The sequence below is a fragment of the Alosa sapidissima genome, chromosome 15, assembly GCF_018492685.1.
Source record: "Alosa sapidissima isolate fAloSap1 chromosome 15, fAloSap1.pri, whole genome shotgun sequence".
In the NCBI taxonomy this organism is placed as follows: Eukaryota; Metazoa; Chordata; class Actinopteri; order Clupeiformes; family Clupeidae; genus Alosa; species Alosa sapidissima.
The window spans coordinates 8,580,229-8,596,551 of record NC_055971.1 but is presented as its reverse complement, the minus strand read 5'-3'; the positions used below and the strand labels follow the sequence as shown (position 1 = coordinate 8,596,551).

The following is a 16,323-nucleotide window of genomic DNA, read 5'->3' as shown; positions in this document are numbered from 1 at the left end:
TTCTTCCCTTGGTAACAGCTTTTATGTGTCATTTGCAAGGGTATGACTGACATGTTGGAAGTAGTTTTTATTTCATCCGCGTCATGGACTCAATCCTTCACCAAATTCACACCGTTCCCCAGAGAAAAGATGTATACTTTTGCTTTTGACACACCATTGAAATAAGGAGGAAAGGGGGGAAAAATAGTCAGTCAGTTCCGTTTGGTTTGAGATATCATCTTTTCACATCTTTTCCTCTCCGTCTCCTTTGGCGAGCTGAGCAATATGCGCTACCTTCGGAAAAAAGAGACTCTTGAAGCAAAAAAAAAAAGAAAACACACGTCGCCTGCCGCTACAATGAGCGCCATTGTTTGAATGCAGATTGCTATTAGTAAAGACAGAGATAACGATTAGGTTCGGAAATGAAGCATTGTGGAGGAATCAACACCTCCCTTGGCATGCGCGTGCACACGTTGCAGAACTCCTGAAGGGCAGATAATTAAATCTCACCAGGTGCGGATGGGAGGATATCCATTTTCCCCGCTACACTTATCATATCTGCTCGTTAAAGACGCTCAGTGCTGAATATTTAGGCCCTTCTAAATTGGCGAGGGTGGGGGAGAGAGTATTAAAATGAGCCATTAAAGCATAAACGGGTTATCGCTGCAATGGCTCTCAGAGCACCACGCCCGCTCTTCAAAGGGCCCCCCCTCGTCATAATCCATTTACTCTGGTATTAGTGCCTCTAACTTTCCAATATGTTAATTTGATGCAGCGATTGACCCCGATGTCCAATTGGTCGCTAATAGCATTAGGGGTGAACTGCAACGTTTACAAATGAGAAGGGAAGCTCAGAGGAGATATTTTCTTCCGTCTGAGAAATTCCCTCAGATGTTTTTAAACCATTGTTTCATTCTGTGACTGGGAGAGTTTCCAAAGCAGACAACAAAAGTACACTGTGTGAATATGGTTGGCTTGCTGCTTGTTGTGCAGTAATTAGGAGGACATATTGACTGACTGCTGAGTATTTGTGTTTCCATAGGTTCCTACCTGGAGGGCCGTGTAGCTGTTACCCAGAGGGGAGGCCACGGGGAGGCAGAGGGGGGCCACAGCACCTACCCGACCACCCAGGACACTGACCGCGATGGCCCACTGGTCACCACTGCTCCACCTTTCAACGTCCTCAACCACCACCCCCCTTACAAAGGCTTCCTGGCTCCGGAGTCGTACCACACCGACGACCTCCGCGGACACCCACAGTTTTTCGAAGACAGTGGGGGTGCCACCGTGCCAGGCTCGGGCCACCACCTGGTACAGGAGCCCTCCACGCAGCTGGTGCCCCACGAGGATGCGCCGGCCTTCTCCGATGTCGCTTCGCCAACCCCCACCACGGCGGCAACGCCTGCATCCACCATCACCGCCCGCGACCCTGCCGGCTCAGATCAGCACGGGTCCAAGGTGGCGGACGCAATGAACGGAAAAACCACAACGTCGCACAGAGATTTCATCATGGCTGAATCCCTGACAACTGCTACGCATGCCTCCACCCCTCCCCCCTGTGCCAGTACTCCCAATATGGCTGTTACCATGGGACGCGGCTCGTCAGACAGAGCCAGAGTTGCCATAGCAACCACCGCATCGCCGCCGGCCTTGGTGAAAACGGACACCATCACCGAGATAGAGAGGTCCGCAGCTCAGAATAACAAGTCCCCAGACAATGTGGTCCCTGCCGTTGCATCTGCTGATTTGGAGGAGGAAACCACGACAACCACCATCATCACCACCACTGTCATCACAACCATGCAGACCCCAGGTAATACCACCTGCAGGTAGGAGATAGATACTGGAGAATGAAGCTGCATTGTGAGCAAGTAGGAAAAGGCTTATTGTGTATAATCAGGATTTGTATCACAGTCAACAAAAATGAACAGGAACACCAGAAGGGCCTAAACATATTTGTGTGTGACTTCTTTGATGTAAAATCTGAATGGTCCATTTTCTTTTGGCTTATCAGGATTTGATAGCATGACGCTAGAAGTAGTGTTATTCATTTTCCATATGAGCCTCATGTTACCATATGAGTATTACTACTCATGTGAGGGCTGTGTATCATAACTAAAGGAACAAAATATTACCCTTAGTATAAACAGCTTTAGTCCAAAAAGTATCCTCCTCAATCTTCTCACCAAGGCTAAAGATTTCAGTTTCCTGTGTTGTGCCTTTCCCATCTACCATGGGCTTTCAGTTGTCTATCTGCACTCCTGCCCTGGATGCTCTCAGTCCCGTTGAAGGCTGGAGCTTAAAATCTATTCACTTTTAAAAAAAAGTGTGTGTATGTGTGGTTCAGAGGATAGAAACCCCAATCAACATCCACCAGATGGTGACTGGAGTTTCACAACTTCATTTGTGTCAAATCCTCTGGGTCTCATTTGTGGAAACCTGGAGTCAAAAACATTTTTTTTTATCCAGTATTTGGGTGAGACAGCAGTATGAGGAATGGGGGGAGGCAGAAGAGCACAGGCAGCCCTGCGAAAGTTGTTTTTTCTGAGCGCCCGGACACTCCCTCTTCATTTCAGGCTTCGGCCTGGTGCAGGTGAGGAAGGTGAGGAAGGTGTGCTCTGGGCCTCCTGGGAGTGACCGCCCTCACAGCTTTCCTCTGCGTGCGGCCCCTGGTGACCACCACCTTTTAACCAGGCGGCAGAGATAAAGGAGTTGCTTGAGTGGAAAGACCTGAAGGCGACCGGAAAATGGTCTGTGGCCAGCCGGCCCTACCTGATCTTTCCCTTGTGCAGAGAGGGAGAGAGAGACAGAGAGAGAGAGAGATGGAGAGAGAGACAGAGAGAGAGAGTGAGGCGGAAAGAAAGGTAGAGAGAAAGATGAAAAACAAGAAGTCACCGTTGATCCTGGCAGAAAATGAGAAAACCTTGAAAGACAATTAAGGTGTAGTGCGCGAGGCCTCGGGAATGAAGAGGGATCAAGGGAGGGAGGGAGCCTCACTGGTCCTCATGCCATCTCCTGTTCTTTTTCCCCTCCCTTTTTCATCTTCTATCTCCTCTTTTTCCCCCTCTCTCTTTCTACTCTATAGCTCCGTGTCTCACCAACTTCACGGCGCCAGAGGGCTACATCGAGACGCCACAGCCGGCGCAGATGCAGACGGGCTCCTGGTATGAAACGACCGTGGACTGCACCTACACCGTGACCGTCTACATGGGCTACGGCGTGGAGATTCAGGTCAGTTTTAATGTTCCGACGGGATCAAGGCAACGGTCAACTAATGGTCTCTGTGCCAAGCCTATATATACAGTCTATGGCTAAAACACTTTGGATACCAGTGCACGTTGGCGCAATTAGGCTACTGTAGGCTACGCGCGCTATAGCTTGCTCGTTGTCTGTCCAGCTGCACAGGAGGTTTAGACACAATTTAGATACTGTTCAGAACGATGTATATGAAATATATTTTGGGGGAAACGTGTTGCTTCTGGTAATTTGACGTTAGCAGTTGTGTTGTCATGCTGAAAGTGCAATATTTTTCAGAGACAGTATAGTTTTCTTTCCGGTACGGCGTACCCTCTCCAAATATTTTAGTGGTACTGCGTACCGGCCAGTACCGGCTTACTTTCACCCCTGTTTATACCAGACCATTTAGGTACTGTATTTGATCATGTAGTCTATGTTTGGATCATAGGCATGATGATTCATTCATGGCTTCATAAAATATCAACATCATGTTGCTTTTAGAGTATTCTACCATTGGCCCAAGTAGTGTAATATAAATCTAAAAAAAATTGTTTTGTTTTGAAAACAGTTTTGATAATTTTAGTTTTGATCATTTTAATCAAAAAATATTTTAAAAACAATCAATGGTATTATCTTAATATTCTGGCAAGTTTAAAATATGATGGTGGCGAAAGTGGGCCAGAGGTGGCGATCCGATATCTGGAAATCTGATCTCACTTTCAAAATATCTCCTGCGCCCCTGGGGTTACACATATGGACGTTTCAAGCTTTTCAAAAGTGCATGTGTTTGTCGTGTCGGGGGTTTCCCCAGGAGGTTTTTTGAAATTCTGTCTACTTAACACACCATTCTAATACAGATTGGGAGGGACAGAAATACGTTTAGCCTACAGAACAAGCAGCTGGCTCATGTGACGTGAACATTGGTTACCTTATGCATTATCACTACACTTCCCAACATGGAGACATATCTCACGTTAACAATCAGAAAACATAACATAGGATATTATTTGTGCGAATTTGGGTTAGCACAAACTTAGCTTTTGGTGAACGGAGATGCAGATCACTAATTCATTTCTTTGCACAACAGCCCATGTTCTGCATTCACTCCCGTGAGACAAGTGAAATAGGCCTACATGTTTTTAAAGCCGTTTCATTGCCAGGCTATTTGCTACGATATTTACCTGCTATGTCTTCTGTTTTCATGGACAGTTACAGGAATCCACGTCATTCGTTTATCATTTTATGATAATATTATCATTTTGTTACACTTCAGAAGAGAAGACAAAGGGGGCGTCTGCATCGATGTCATTGTAGAGCAGTGCAATGTGCTCAATTATGTAGGCTAGCTCCAGAGTAGGCTAATGACTGACGCCGCGAATACCGACACGGCCGTTTATTATTATTGATTCATTATTATTATTATTAGGAGGCCCCTCATTGGTCGAGGCCCCTGGGCTTCAGCCCAGATAAGCCCCTGCATTAAGGCGCCAGTGATATAAAGCCCCTGCATTAAGGCGACAGTATAATTAAACACATTATAATCAATAGGCCAAAATCATAATTGTGTATCTGTGCCGAAATTCGTAATTCAAGTCCAGTGCAGAACTGAATAAGAAAATCATACGGCTATGTATCTTTAAGTTCCAGTATATGAGAGACTTGACGTGCCTTAATATCTCCAACCTCAAGTATGCAGCAGCTAATAAGGAAATAGAATTGTTATTTAATTAAACAAGGTGAACTTCTCCCCTCTGTGGCATGCAGAAAAGGATGCTACAAGGCAGGGCCGGCCCGAGGCATAAGCGAACTAAGCGGCTGCTTGGGGCCCCCAATCGAGTTTCTTTTACATAATAAATAACATAAACAAGTGACATCAATGAATGAATAAACGAAACAATTAATAATTCAAAACAAGAAAATTCTGATTTCATGATCAATATGCCTGCCTACCTCTACTGTGTCTGCCAGCCTTTGAGTCACGCGCATAAACTAGACACCTCGGGTGCATAGACAATTCGTGCAGACACTGCATCAAGTTCAAAAATCGGAAGAGATGGTAATGTTAAGAAAAGTCACAAAAAAGGACGTATCCCTCTGGTGCCGAAAACAGAAAGAAGAAAATGACAGAGGAGAAAAACGAGCAAGATACAGGTATGTTTGCATGATTATTTACAGTAGGCTATGTTTTGTGCTTGAGGTAGCTAGCTAGCTGTCATGATCTAATATAAGCCATCACCAGAGCTAAATCCCTGCCATCAACAGAGAAATGTCTCCCATTAATATATATTTATCTAGGTGTATTTCAGATGTCAAGGATATTGGGATTGTTTTGGATGTTCAATCAAGCATGTACCCTAGCCATAGGTGGGCTTATGTTGTAAATTAAAGTTAGCTAGCTGACTGAAGTGGACATTAGCACTACAGTAGCTACATGAAAACGGAGCTGAAGGCAAATTTACCACAGAGGGATTGTTTCTGATTTCGCACCTGAAAGTGTTGATAGTTTATTACTGTTCTATAATATGTGACATAGTGGTAAGTCTGATAGCAACAGCAGGCTAAGCCCAGGCTCCCAGTCCCAACCCACTGACTAGCGCGACCCTGGGCATCGGTAACGTTCCAGCTTCATAGGCAAAGATGGAACAGTACGTGCGCTCTGCTCTAAGATCTTTGGTGAGAGATGGTAGTGTTTGAGAAAATATACCATGTTTGGTGGGGAGATTTCTGTGATGGAAATAAACTTACATTTGATTAAGATAGTGGCAAGTGATGTAGCGGTGCTACCCTAATATTTAGGCTGCAGTAGATCACCATGTTAAGCGTTACTTTTGATTATGCCTCATTTGCCAATAGAATATGAATTGTTACATGTGGAATTGCTTGTTGATGAGTGTAAGTAATGATAGCAAAATAAACTCATTCTGCTCGATCAAATATGCACTCATGCAATATTTTTTTTTTTCAGAGACACTGTTGAAGTACTTTGGAGCACATCTCTACCACTACTTAACTCTACCTCATCAAGTGTCTGCCTCCATGGCTGATGACACAGAAGGTGAGGTTTTCTTGATGGCAAATGGTTACATAGCCTGTTAATATGACATGACACATTTAACATAGTTTTTGTTTTATTTATTTATGTATTTATTTAATCATTGCAGGTTCGTCCACTGCAGAGCTGCAGATACCTGAAAGCCAGGAACGAAGTAGGAATAAGTATCTGTTCTTTGGGACATTTTATTTTTGTCATTATTATTAATGTTTGTCTATTTTGGTTTTATTTTGTAGTTGAAGATTGATCATTTAATGCACATTTGCGGATTTGTTCTGCAAATCTGTTGAAAAACAAGTCATTAAACGGATGTACTTGTTTACAACAAATACAAATGCTGTTGTATTTTGTTATTTGTCAATTCAACTTCAGTAAACCACCCTTAGTGCTTCACTTTGAATATGAATGTTTCAAATAAATCTGTGATTTTAGTACCCTCTAAGATTAAAAGGTGACAGGGTTGGTGTAAATAACAACTAATACATTGGTTTACCAAGCACATGGGGCCAGAAGTGTAGAGCGGAGCCCCAAAACATTTTTGGTATGTCAGCAAGGATGGATTACTGAATGAGCCTACCGAGTCCTTATGCATCTGTGTCCAGGGGGACAGTAGTTCATAATCAGTCACTGTATTAACACATAACCTCACTGTATTAATTTATAATATGACATTATAGTGTGAAGTTGTCAATTATCGCCAAGCACAGGTGACTCTGCGTTGTGGGAGGGGGCCCCCAAATCAAATTCTGCTTAGGGCCCCCAAAAGGCTCGGGCCGGCACTGCTACAAGGAAGGGAATTCAAACACACTCAACACCTTACCATCTATTGATGTCATTGTGGTTGAGATATCTGACATTTTTCTGTTAAAGATTGCCATGGAGACAATGTGACATGGTTGCTTTTGTCAGTGTCCTTATGTGAACTTGCACAGGTAAACTTGCTTATCTTTACTTGCGTACCACTTCACACCAGTGCTTCAGACCAGAGCTGATGCTTCAGCAATACTGAAAAGCTGTAAGTGTTGTTGAACACAGCTGTTCTCACATTAGCTGATTGTGATAAACATAAACCATTGTTGCCTAATTACCAATTATTCATTACACCTGTGTGTAGTATCTACTTTTTTTGTGTTTTTCACATATAGTATTTTGCTGTATTTTTAAAATACAAAAAATACACACCAATAAAGTATTTTGATACAAAATACAGAGCTTATAGAAAAGATAGTTCAGGATGGGTGTGAACACTAAGGGTCATCCGATTAGAATGAAAAAAGAATGAAGGTCCAGACAGCCAGTTTCTTCTTATTCTTGTATTAAATTGTTGGCAGCACAAGGCACTTACATTGCATAATTATTGTGTGTGTGGTTCTGTAAGTTAAGCACACAGAAAATCGTATCCATTAACATACTATGTAATGTTTCCAATACATATTAAATTATACAGTGTACAAGCGCCTTCTTGAGGCCAAAAAAAGACGGCATATCACCATGCCTAAGAAACGTGATTCACACGTGTAATCAAGCTGACCAACATACAACAGTATATCTGTTAGCCTACACTTATAACCATAACAATAAGACCTTTGTAGTAGCAATAATAGCATGGTACTGCCTCAATACAAGAAAGACATACAGTAGCCCTGTATAATAGCGAAAATAATGTTCAAACGAACTTAGCAAACTTACATTATACTTTGCATTAGCAAAGGGAGCTAAGCTGATTTACAAACGGTTTAATGCAGCTTCATTATTAAAGTAAATCAACATCATCATTGCAAGCATGAAACAAAGATACAATTATGAATGCAAAGGGTTACTTACTGAATAATGGACGCACACAAACTAGAAGACAACCTCCTAAGCTGCTACTCCATCCCCATACTCGCGGTGCTTAGACTGAAAAGAAAGTAACTACGTGACAAGTCACATGACCCATTTTAATACCATATAAGGTCTGGTAACAGAACTCCACTATGTGGCCTTTTTAACAATGCCGCCCCCAAATTTACCCGGTAAATTTGTCTACAAGAAAAGGACATAACACTCTAATCAGACCTGTAGGGAATAAAGGTTAGTCAGTCTTATCGTCCTCGGGCAGGGCTGGCAAGTGAACCAATCTAGAAACGGCCTAGTGTAGGCCCGGTCCTTCACTTGCACTGTCGCCGATCTGATCCTCCCATCTGCTCCTGCAGTAGTATGGCTTATTACACCCACTGGCCATAGGGCCCGAGGCAGGTGCTGGTCGACGATCATTACCACCGCTCCTGTCTGGATGTTGTCTGTGTCCTTGGTCCACTTGCTTCTGGGCTGAAGACTAGGCAGGTACCTCCGGATGAAATGTGACCAGAAATGGTCCGCCAGGACTTGGCTGTGGCGCCAACGTTTCCGTGTCAGCATTTCAGAGGCAGGGTAGACTACTTGGGGTAGGGATGAGTCCAGCCGCCCCATCAAAAGGCTGTTTGGGGTAACTGGGTCAACATCTGCGACGTCAGCTGACACATAGCCAAGTGGTTTCGAGTTCAGTATACCTTCTATTTCTGTAAGGACTGTCCTTAACACTTCCTCTGTGACGGACTGACCACCAAGTGTTGTATGGAGGGCTGCTTTCAGAGATCTAATCTCTCGCTCCCAGGTGCCTCCAAAATGAGGGGCTCCAGGCGGATTAAACAGGAACTTGATTTGCTGCTTAGCAAGCAAGGACTGCAAGTTGGGTTGTAGGGCGGCAAACGCCTCTGTCAACTCTCTCTGGCCACTCTTGAAGTTTGTCCCCTGGTCAGACCACAACTCATAAGGAGTCCCTCTCCGTGAGACAAACCGGCGGAGCGACATCAAAAACGAGTCAGTGTCAATGCTATTCAGCAGGTCTAGGTAGACTCACTCCTCTTGTAGTCAAACATTTAAATATTATGCCCCATCTCTTCTCACTACGACGACCCACACGGATGGTATATGGGCCGAAGCAGTCAACACCAGTAGAGTAGAAGGCTGGTTTGAACAAACGGAGGCGGGATGGGGGCAAATCAGCCATTCTTGGAACCTCTGGTTTTCCTCTCCACATCTGGCACTGTACACAGTGGTGCTGATGTCGCTTTATGGCCTCTCGACCTCTCAATACCCAATATTTCCGCCTCAGCTCTGCAAAAACTCTTTCCGCCCCAGGGTGGTGTAGCTCCTCATCATAGTGCTTTATAAGAAGAGTAGTCAGGGGGTGTTTGGGGTCTAGTACTACGGGGTGTACCACTTCGTGATCCAGTGCCTCTCCCCTGCGCAGGCGACCACCAACCCTCAGGAGCCCGTCAGTATCCAGTTCAGGTGACAAGGTGAGGAGTCTGCTTGTAGATGGCACTGGTTTCCCTGCAGAAAGAGCTTTGATCTCCTCAGCGAAAGTGACTGACTGAGCATCTCTGAAGAGGCTGATTTCCGCACCTTTATAGGTCTCCGCTGGATGATCTCCTAGCTGTGAGGCCGCCCCATGAAGGTCCTGTGCTCTGGCCTCGACAAGGTCATGGAAAGTCTGGAATTGTGTGATGTCAGGCACACTGCTATCCACCACCATGTGCACACAGAACACCTGCTTCCTCTCCTCCTCATCACTAATGTTAGATGCGATCTGGGGAGATACAGGCCAGGTGTCAGGATGCTGCAACAAAAAGGCTGGGCCTTGACTCCAGCGTGATGGCTCTGACAGGTGCAGGAGGGTTTTACCACGGGTAAGATCATCAGCTGGATTAGAGTCTGTGGGAACATAGTGCCACATCTGGAGGTCTGTAAGCTCCTGGATTTCAGCAATCCGTGTGCCGACAAAAACTTTATATCGACACGATTCCGATGTAATCCAGGTCAGTACAGTGACTGAATCGGTCCACATGTAAACCTGGCGTATGTCCAATGTGAGCTCTCTTCTGAGCGTTCTTGCAAGCTGAGCTCCTGTGAGGGCTGCACAAAGCTCAAGTCTAGGCATGGACAACTGCCACTTTGGCGCTACTCTAGAGAGGGCCGCTAGGAAGGCCACCTGTACTTGTCCAGAGGCATCCTCTGTACGAAGGTAACCTACCGACCCATAGGCCCGCTCAGAGGCATCGCAGAATATGTGGATATCTCTCCAGGTATGGGGGGAATCTAAGGCAGTTGTGACATAACATCTGGGGATGGAGATCCTATCCATGTAATTCAACTCACTTTCCCATGTTTGCCACGCTTGCAGGATGTCGGCTGGCAGATGAGGGTCATCCCAATCTCTAGGTTTCTCCCAAAGCTTCTGGACAAGAATCTTTGCCCTGGTGGTGTATGGGATGATGTAACCCAGAGGATCATACTGACTAGCCAGGATACGGTAAATGACCCTCATAGTTGGTACCTGACTCTCCAATTGACGACAGTTGTAGGTTAAGATATCTTTCTGACACTGCCATTGCAATCCCAGAGTTGACTCCTTGGCATCTGACTGCTGATGGGAAAGCCAGAGCTCTGTGTTGGCTGAGCGGTCTGCAGCCGGTAGATGACTGATGACCCGTGGGTCATTGCTGGCCCACTGTCGCAAAGAGAAGCCCCCCTCTGCCAGTAGAACTCTGAGTTTGTCAGCCAAACTTTTGGCGTCCTCCATGGTGGCACAGCTCTGCAGCCAGTTGTCCACGTAAAAATGGTGCTCCACTGCGTTGCGAACATCCTCATGTGGGTCACTGTGGTCAATGACATGCTTTTGAAGGGCAAATGTTGCACAACACGGGCTGCACGTGGTGCCAAATGGAAGAACATTCCACTGGTAAATGGTCACTGGGGCTTCACGGACTGTGTCTCGCCAAAGGAACCGGAGGAGGGGTTTGTCTTCAGGCAACAGGCGCACCTGGTGGAACATCCCCTTGATGTCACTAGCAAAGGCAACCGTGTGCTCCCTGAAGCGAAGCAACACACCAAAGAGACTTGCACCAAGAGTAGGCCCTGCCAACAGACACTCGTTAAGGTTGCAACCTTGGTACTGGAAGGAGCAGTTAAAAACTACCCGAAGTTTCCCGTTGTGGCAAACTAGATGATGTGGTATGTACCATGACTCAGGGGACTGGTCCACCATGTCGGCTGGCAGTCTGGTGACAAAGCCAGACTCCTCCAGTTTGCGGATCTCTTCATTATACACCTTAGCCAGCTCTGGATTCTTGTTCAGGCGCTTTTCAGTCCCTCGTAACTGTGGCAGAACCGCTTGAGGGGGAGCCTTTAACTGTATTTTGTTTATTTTCCTCAGCAGCGGTGTTGCATATCTGAGGATACCATCGACATCCACTCTGACTGTCCTGGACTGCAGCAGCTCTACCGCCTCTTGATCACTTCTGGAACGGGTCACCTCTTTCTCACTCTTATAAGGCAATATGTCAAGTTGCCACAGCTTCTCGATGTGCTCACGCAGCTCTATAGAGGGCGACGTCATAGCTGTGAACAAGCACTGCTGTGGAGACAAGCGGTGTTGGAGCAGTTTCGTGGGTCCTTGGAGTGTCCAGCCCAGCCTGGTCTTAATGGCAGCTGGTCCCCCTGGTGGTCCCAACCGTACTGGCTCTAATGGTGTAATCAAGTGGGGGTAGTCTGATCCTATCAACAGCAGTGGCTGAACATTGTCGAGGGGCTGGAGTGGGAGGTCTCGAAGGTGATGGTACTTATCGCAAAGCTTGGCTACTGGATGGCTGTGACTGGCAAGCCCTAGCTGTTCAGCAGTAAAGGCACCCGTTATCTTGAACTTCCTCTGCGGCTGTGAGGCGGGTGAAAGCGTGAAGGTGATATTCGCTCCTGTTATGACCTGTGCATCATTCTTCACTGTCCTGAGTGAGAGGTCCTCTGGCTGTCCCACTAAGCCTAGGTGTTTAACAGCATCATGCAGCAGTATGGTCCTTTCAGATCCATCATCCAGAATGGCATAAGTTGTTAATGTGCATGGACCATTATACCGGAGTACTTTGACTACCTTCAACAGAACAGTATTACTGTGGTCTGGCCTGTCTAGGTAGAGTGTTCCTGTAGATGGCTTTGCCAATACTTGTGGTTTCTCACCTTCACTCTGAGGTCTAGCATTAACATCATGAAGCACAGACAGGTGTTTGCCCTTGCAGGTTTGACATGTGGCCTTCAGACGGCACTTAGCTGCCTGGTGTTTACGACCGCATCTCCAACACCTGTAATTGGTCTTAATCCAGGCTGTCTTCTGATCACTTGCTAGCATCTGGAAGTTGCTGCACTGGTTGAGATAGTGGCAGTCATTCTCACAATAGGGGCAGTAGATCTTCACTGAGTCTGGAGACTTTGCAGTGGGTGCATTGGTGGACTGCGGCGTCCTTGGAGGGGATTGGGCTCCCATTAAAACTGTGGTGGTATGTACCGCCGACTTACGAGCCTTCTTATCGTTCCCCTTTCTGGCTGCTTCACCACTGTCTGCACGGCCTGTCTTGATCTCTGTACCTTGTACGTCCAGTTCGAATTCAAGCCAGTCAGCAAAGTCCAACAATGTAGGCACAGGTCGCCTCTTTGGGTGGATATGCCTCTTGAAATTGCTGCGCAAATAATGTGGTAGCTTAGATAGGAGCCTGGCAACATGAGAGCCACAATGGAGTTCAATTGTTCCCTCATCACCCATCTGAGCCAGCATTCCCACCAGGGCACGTACTCTCAGTGCAAATCTGCGGAATGATGTGAGATCTCCAGTGCGGATATCTGGCCCATCCATTACCTCAGCTATCCTCCTGAGTGACAACTTATGGGGCTGACCATAGTGCTCTATCAGTGAGCGCATAGTGTCACTATAAGGGTGGTCTGAGTTGCAGTATGAATCAGCTATTAGCAAAGCATCCTCAAATTTCAAGTGGTCCACCAGAACCTGATATTTAAAACGCTCTGTGGCATCTTCTGGTAGTAGATTCTCTAGGGCCAGCTTCAGTCTTGTAAATAGACGGGGATCATCGCTGGTAAACTGTGGTATGGATGGCTTAGGGCCTCTGTATATTTTCTCTGTCTTGGGTGGAGAAGGGGAGCGAGAATGGCTACTAATGCTGGAGGGTGGAGAACGTGGCTGTTGCGGTGAGTAATGTGTCCTGCTGTGCTGTACAGGCCTATATGAACGTTCATCATGAGCGCCAGACCTGTCTTGCCGCTGGCGTGGTGGAGGTGGATGTGGAGCATGTAAGTTCAGGTGTTCCACACCCTCTGTGAGATAATCAAACACACATGGTTCTGCTGTCTGATTGACTGGAGCGGGTGGTGGTAGACCTTGGTACCACATGGCACGGGCAGGATGCTGATACCTTGGTGGCTGCGTGTGATGGACATTGAGCGGGCTATAGACTGGCGAGGGTGGCCTGGGGGCAGATGCATTATGCCTCACTGGATAGGAAGGCAAGCTCTGATATGCTGCTTGAGATGTGAATGAAAGATGCTGGCGTGGTGTAGCACCAGCTGCTGGCTCATTCTTCATCTTGTCGGTCAGGGCCTTAACTGCCTCCATAAGGATCCTGTTCTGCTCACTCAAAGCTCGGATCGTGCTGTGTGCGTCTGCACCTGAAAGAGTAGGTGCAGATTCTAAGGGAGTATACACAGTACTTCTGTTGGCCCTGCCAGCTCCTCCTCCAGGTGTAGGTTCAGTGGCCTGACCTTGCGTTGTCGCATGCTCCGCATCCTGAGCATCATCTGCTTCCACAGATAACTGATCACCGAACTGACGACGATGAGCAGTATATTCAACTTCAAATTCATCCAGGTGAGACGGTGGGCGGATGGTGCGGCGGTGCATCGATGACTCAGGGTCAAGCTGGTCTTGGCCTCCAAACATCGTGTTCCTCAGTAATCACCGATCCCGGGTTTCGGCACCAAAAATTATAGAAAAGATAGTTCGGGATGGGTGTGAACACTAAGGGTCATCCGATTAGAATGAAATAAGAATGAAGGTCCAGACAGCCAGTTTCTTCTTATTCTTGTATTAAACTGTTGGCAGCACAAGGCACTTACATTGCATAATTATTGTGTGTGGTTCTGTAAGTTAAGCACACAGAAAATCGTATCCATTAACATACTATGTAATGTTTCCAATACATATTAAACTATACAGTGTACAAGCGCCCTCTTGAGGCCAAAAAAAAAGACAGCATATCACCATGCCTAAGAAACGTGATTCACACGTGTAATCAAGCTGACCAACATACAACGGTATATCTGTTAGCCTACAATTATAACCATAACAATAAGACCTTTGTACAGTAGTAGCAATAATAGCATGGTACTGCCTCAATACAAGAAAGACCTCCTAAGCTGCTACTCCATCCCCATACTCGCGGTGCTTAGACTGAAAAGAAAGTAACTACGTGACAAGTCACATGACCCATTTTAATACCAAATAAGGTCTGGTAACAGAACTCCACTATGTGGCCTTTTTAACAGGTATATTCTTTATCCGCTGGGTGTTGGGCCCTCCATATATCTATGTAATCTAGATCCTCACAAAGGGCATTAATGAATTTAGAATGGTGAGAGGTGGACAATCGCCCTGCAGGATATTTGTCAATACAAGGGTTTAAATGACAGTTAAAATCTCCTCCTACAAAACTATTCCTGACATTGAGATCGGCTAATTCAGAGAATGCTGTAGCTAGAAATTCACTAGGATGGCCAGGTGGGTAGTAAACATTCATAATGGCAATCACTTCTCCATACAATTCACCTTTGATAATGACATACCGTCCTAATTTATCTTTAATGCAGTGTGTGACTTTAAATGGTAAGTTTTTCTGGAACAAAATAGCAACTCCCCTGCTCCTTGGTGTAAAAGAAGAAAAAAAAATCTGATCATACCCCCCTTGCTGCAACTTTAAATGTTCTATTTCGTTTAAATGGGTCTCCTGCAACATAGCAATATGAACCCCCTCCCGTCTAAGGTAAGTCAGTACTTTTCGCCGCTTAACAGGTGTACATTCCAAGTACACAATTTAAGTAAAGGCATAGTCATTTTAAATCACAAAATACAACAAATAAAACCAAAATATCTGAGCCCACTGCCTGTACATTAAGATATAATTTGAGTGGAATATAAGCCGAGTACTAAACATCAAACAACTAACGAACAACAAACAAACATATGCCAAACAGCATACTGGCATTAGGCCTAAAACTAAACACTGTCCTTCTCTAGTCGAGAGATGTCGAGCGAAGGGGTTCCCTAACGACAGAAGACAGATCTGGTCGGTGTGCTGCGCGGTAGCGCCTTTATCCAGCCCGTACTGTAAAGTTCAATATACTCACGTCATCGCGTGGATCTCACATGAAAGCAGTCCTCCAGAATAAAAAACAGAAAAGGAAGGGAAAAAAATAATAATAATAGTATAGAAAATAAAGAGGCAGGAAATTCTTGAGGCTTAGGAGCCACCATCACCACTGGTCAGATCGATGTCGATGTATTTCGATGTATTTCTCCACCATATCCGGATCTTGGAATAGTTTCGTTGAGCCACGGAAGGTGACTCTTAACGATGCTGGGTAGACTTGAGAGTATGTAGCTCCGATGGCTTTCAGACGTTTCTTCACCCCGTCAAATCTTTTACGTTTGCGGAGAACGGCAGCTGAGAAGTCTTGGAAGATCATCACAGTGGAATTATCGTGTTTCAAAACTTGATTTTTAGTCCCGATGTTCCACGAAGCACTCATCACCCTTTGCTTATCCTGATAATTATGGAATCTCACCAAAATCGATCGTGGTTTCTGGGCGGTGGGGGAGGGCAAGGGTGCTAGGGAGCAATGTGCTCTTTCCAGCTTAATCCTGCCTGTTTTAGTTTTGATGTTTAGTTTCAAGATTTTAGGTAGCCAGGATTCAAAAAAACGTGTTGGATTATCACCCTCCACACCCTCTGGTAGTCCAACAATGCGTATATTTTTCCTCCGACCTCTATTCTCCAAATCATCGACATGTTCGCTTAAATCCGCCACCTGTTGTTCTAGTCCCTTCATCTTGCTATCCATTGGGCCCACAGAATCCTCCAAAGCAGACACTCTGCCCTCCACCTCTGTAATGCGTTCACCATGACTGTCCAGCT

The 16,323-nt window shown here is 45.8% G+C and overlaps 2 protein-coding genes and 1 long non-coding RNA gene across 4 annotated transcripts in view; 2 read left to right on the top strand and 1 right to left on the bottom strand.

The window, feature by feature from the left end:
• Positions 1 to 15,108, bottom strand: part of LOC121684071 — a 35,112-nt gene extending 20,004 nt beyond the window's left edge. Inside the window, exons 1-2 of one of the 2 annotated variants that reach the window (XM_042064003.1) lie at positions 8,093 to 15,108; positions 7,499 to 7,639 (exon numbers count right to left, since the gene is read on the bottom strand). In XM_042064003.1, coding sequence (XP_041919937.1) covers positions 9,123 to 14,072 — 4,950 coding nt within the window. In that variant the 5' untranslated portion in view covers positions 14,073 to 15,108 and the 3' untranslated portion in view covers positions 7,499 to 7,639; positions 8,093 to 9,122. Of the gene's footprint in view, positions 1 to 7,498; positions 7,640 to 8,092 lie in introns of those variants that run through there. The other variant, XM_042064002.1, reaches the window with a different exon arrangement.
• Positions 402 to 3,790, top strand: LOC121684559 (seizure protein 6-like). The gene is made up of 4 exons (XM_042064613.1): positions 402 to 411; positions 1,022 to 1,792; positions 3,065 to 3,210; positions 3,785 to 3,790. Exons 1-4 carry the CDS (start codon positions 402 to 404, stop codon positions 3,788 to 3,790), a joined length of 933 nt encoding a protein of 310 aa, XP_041920547.1.
• LOC121684073 lies at positions 5,309 to 6,418 on the top strand. Its single transcript, XR_006023019.1, has 3 exons — positions 5,309 to 5,367; positions 6,182 to 6,271; positions 6,378 to 6,418. It is a non-coding gene; the product is annotated as an uncharacterized LOC121684073 (long non-coding RNA).
• Positions 15,109 to 16,323: the final 1,215 nt, after the last annotated feature.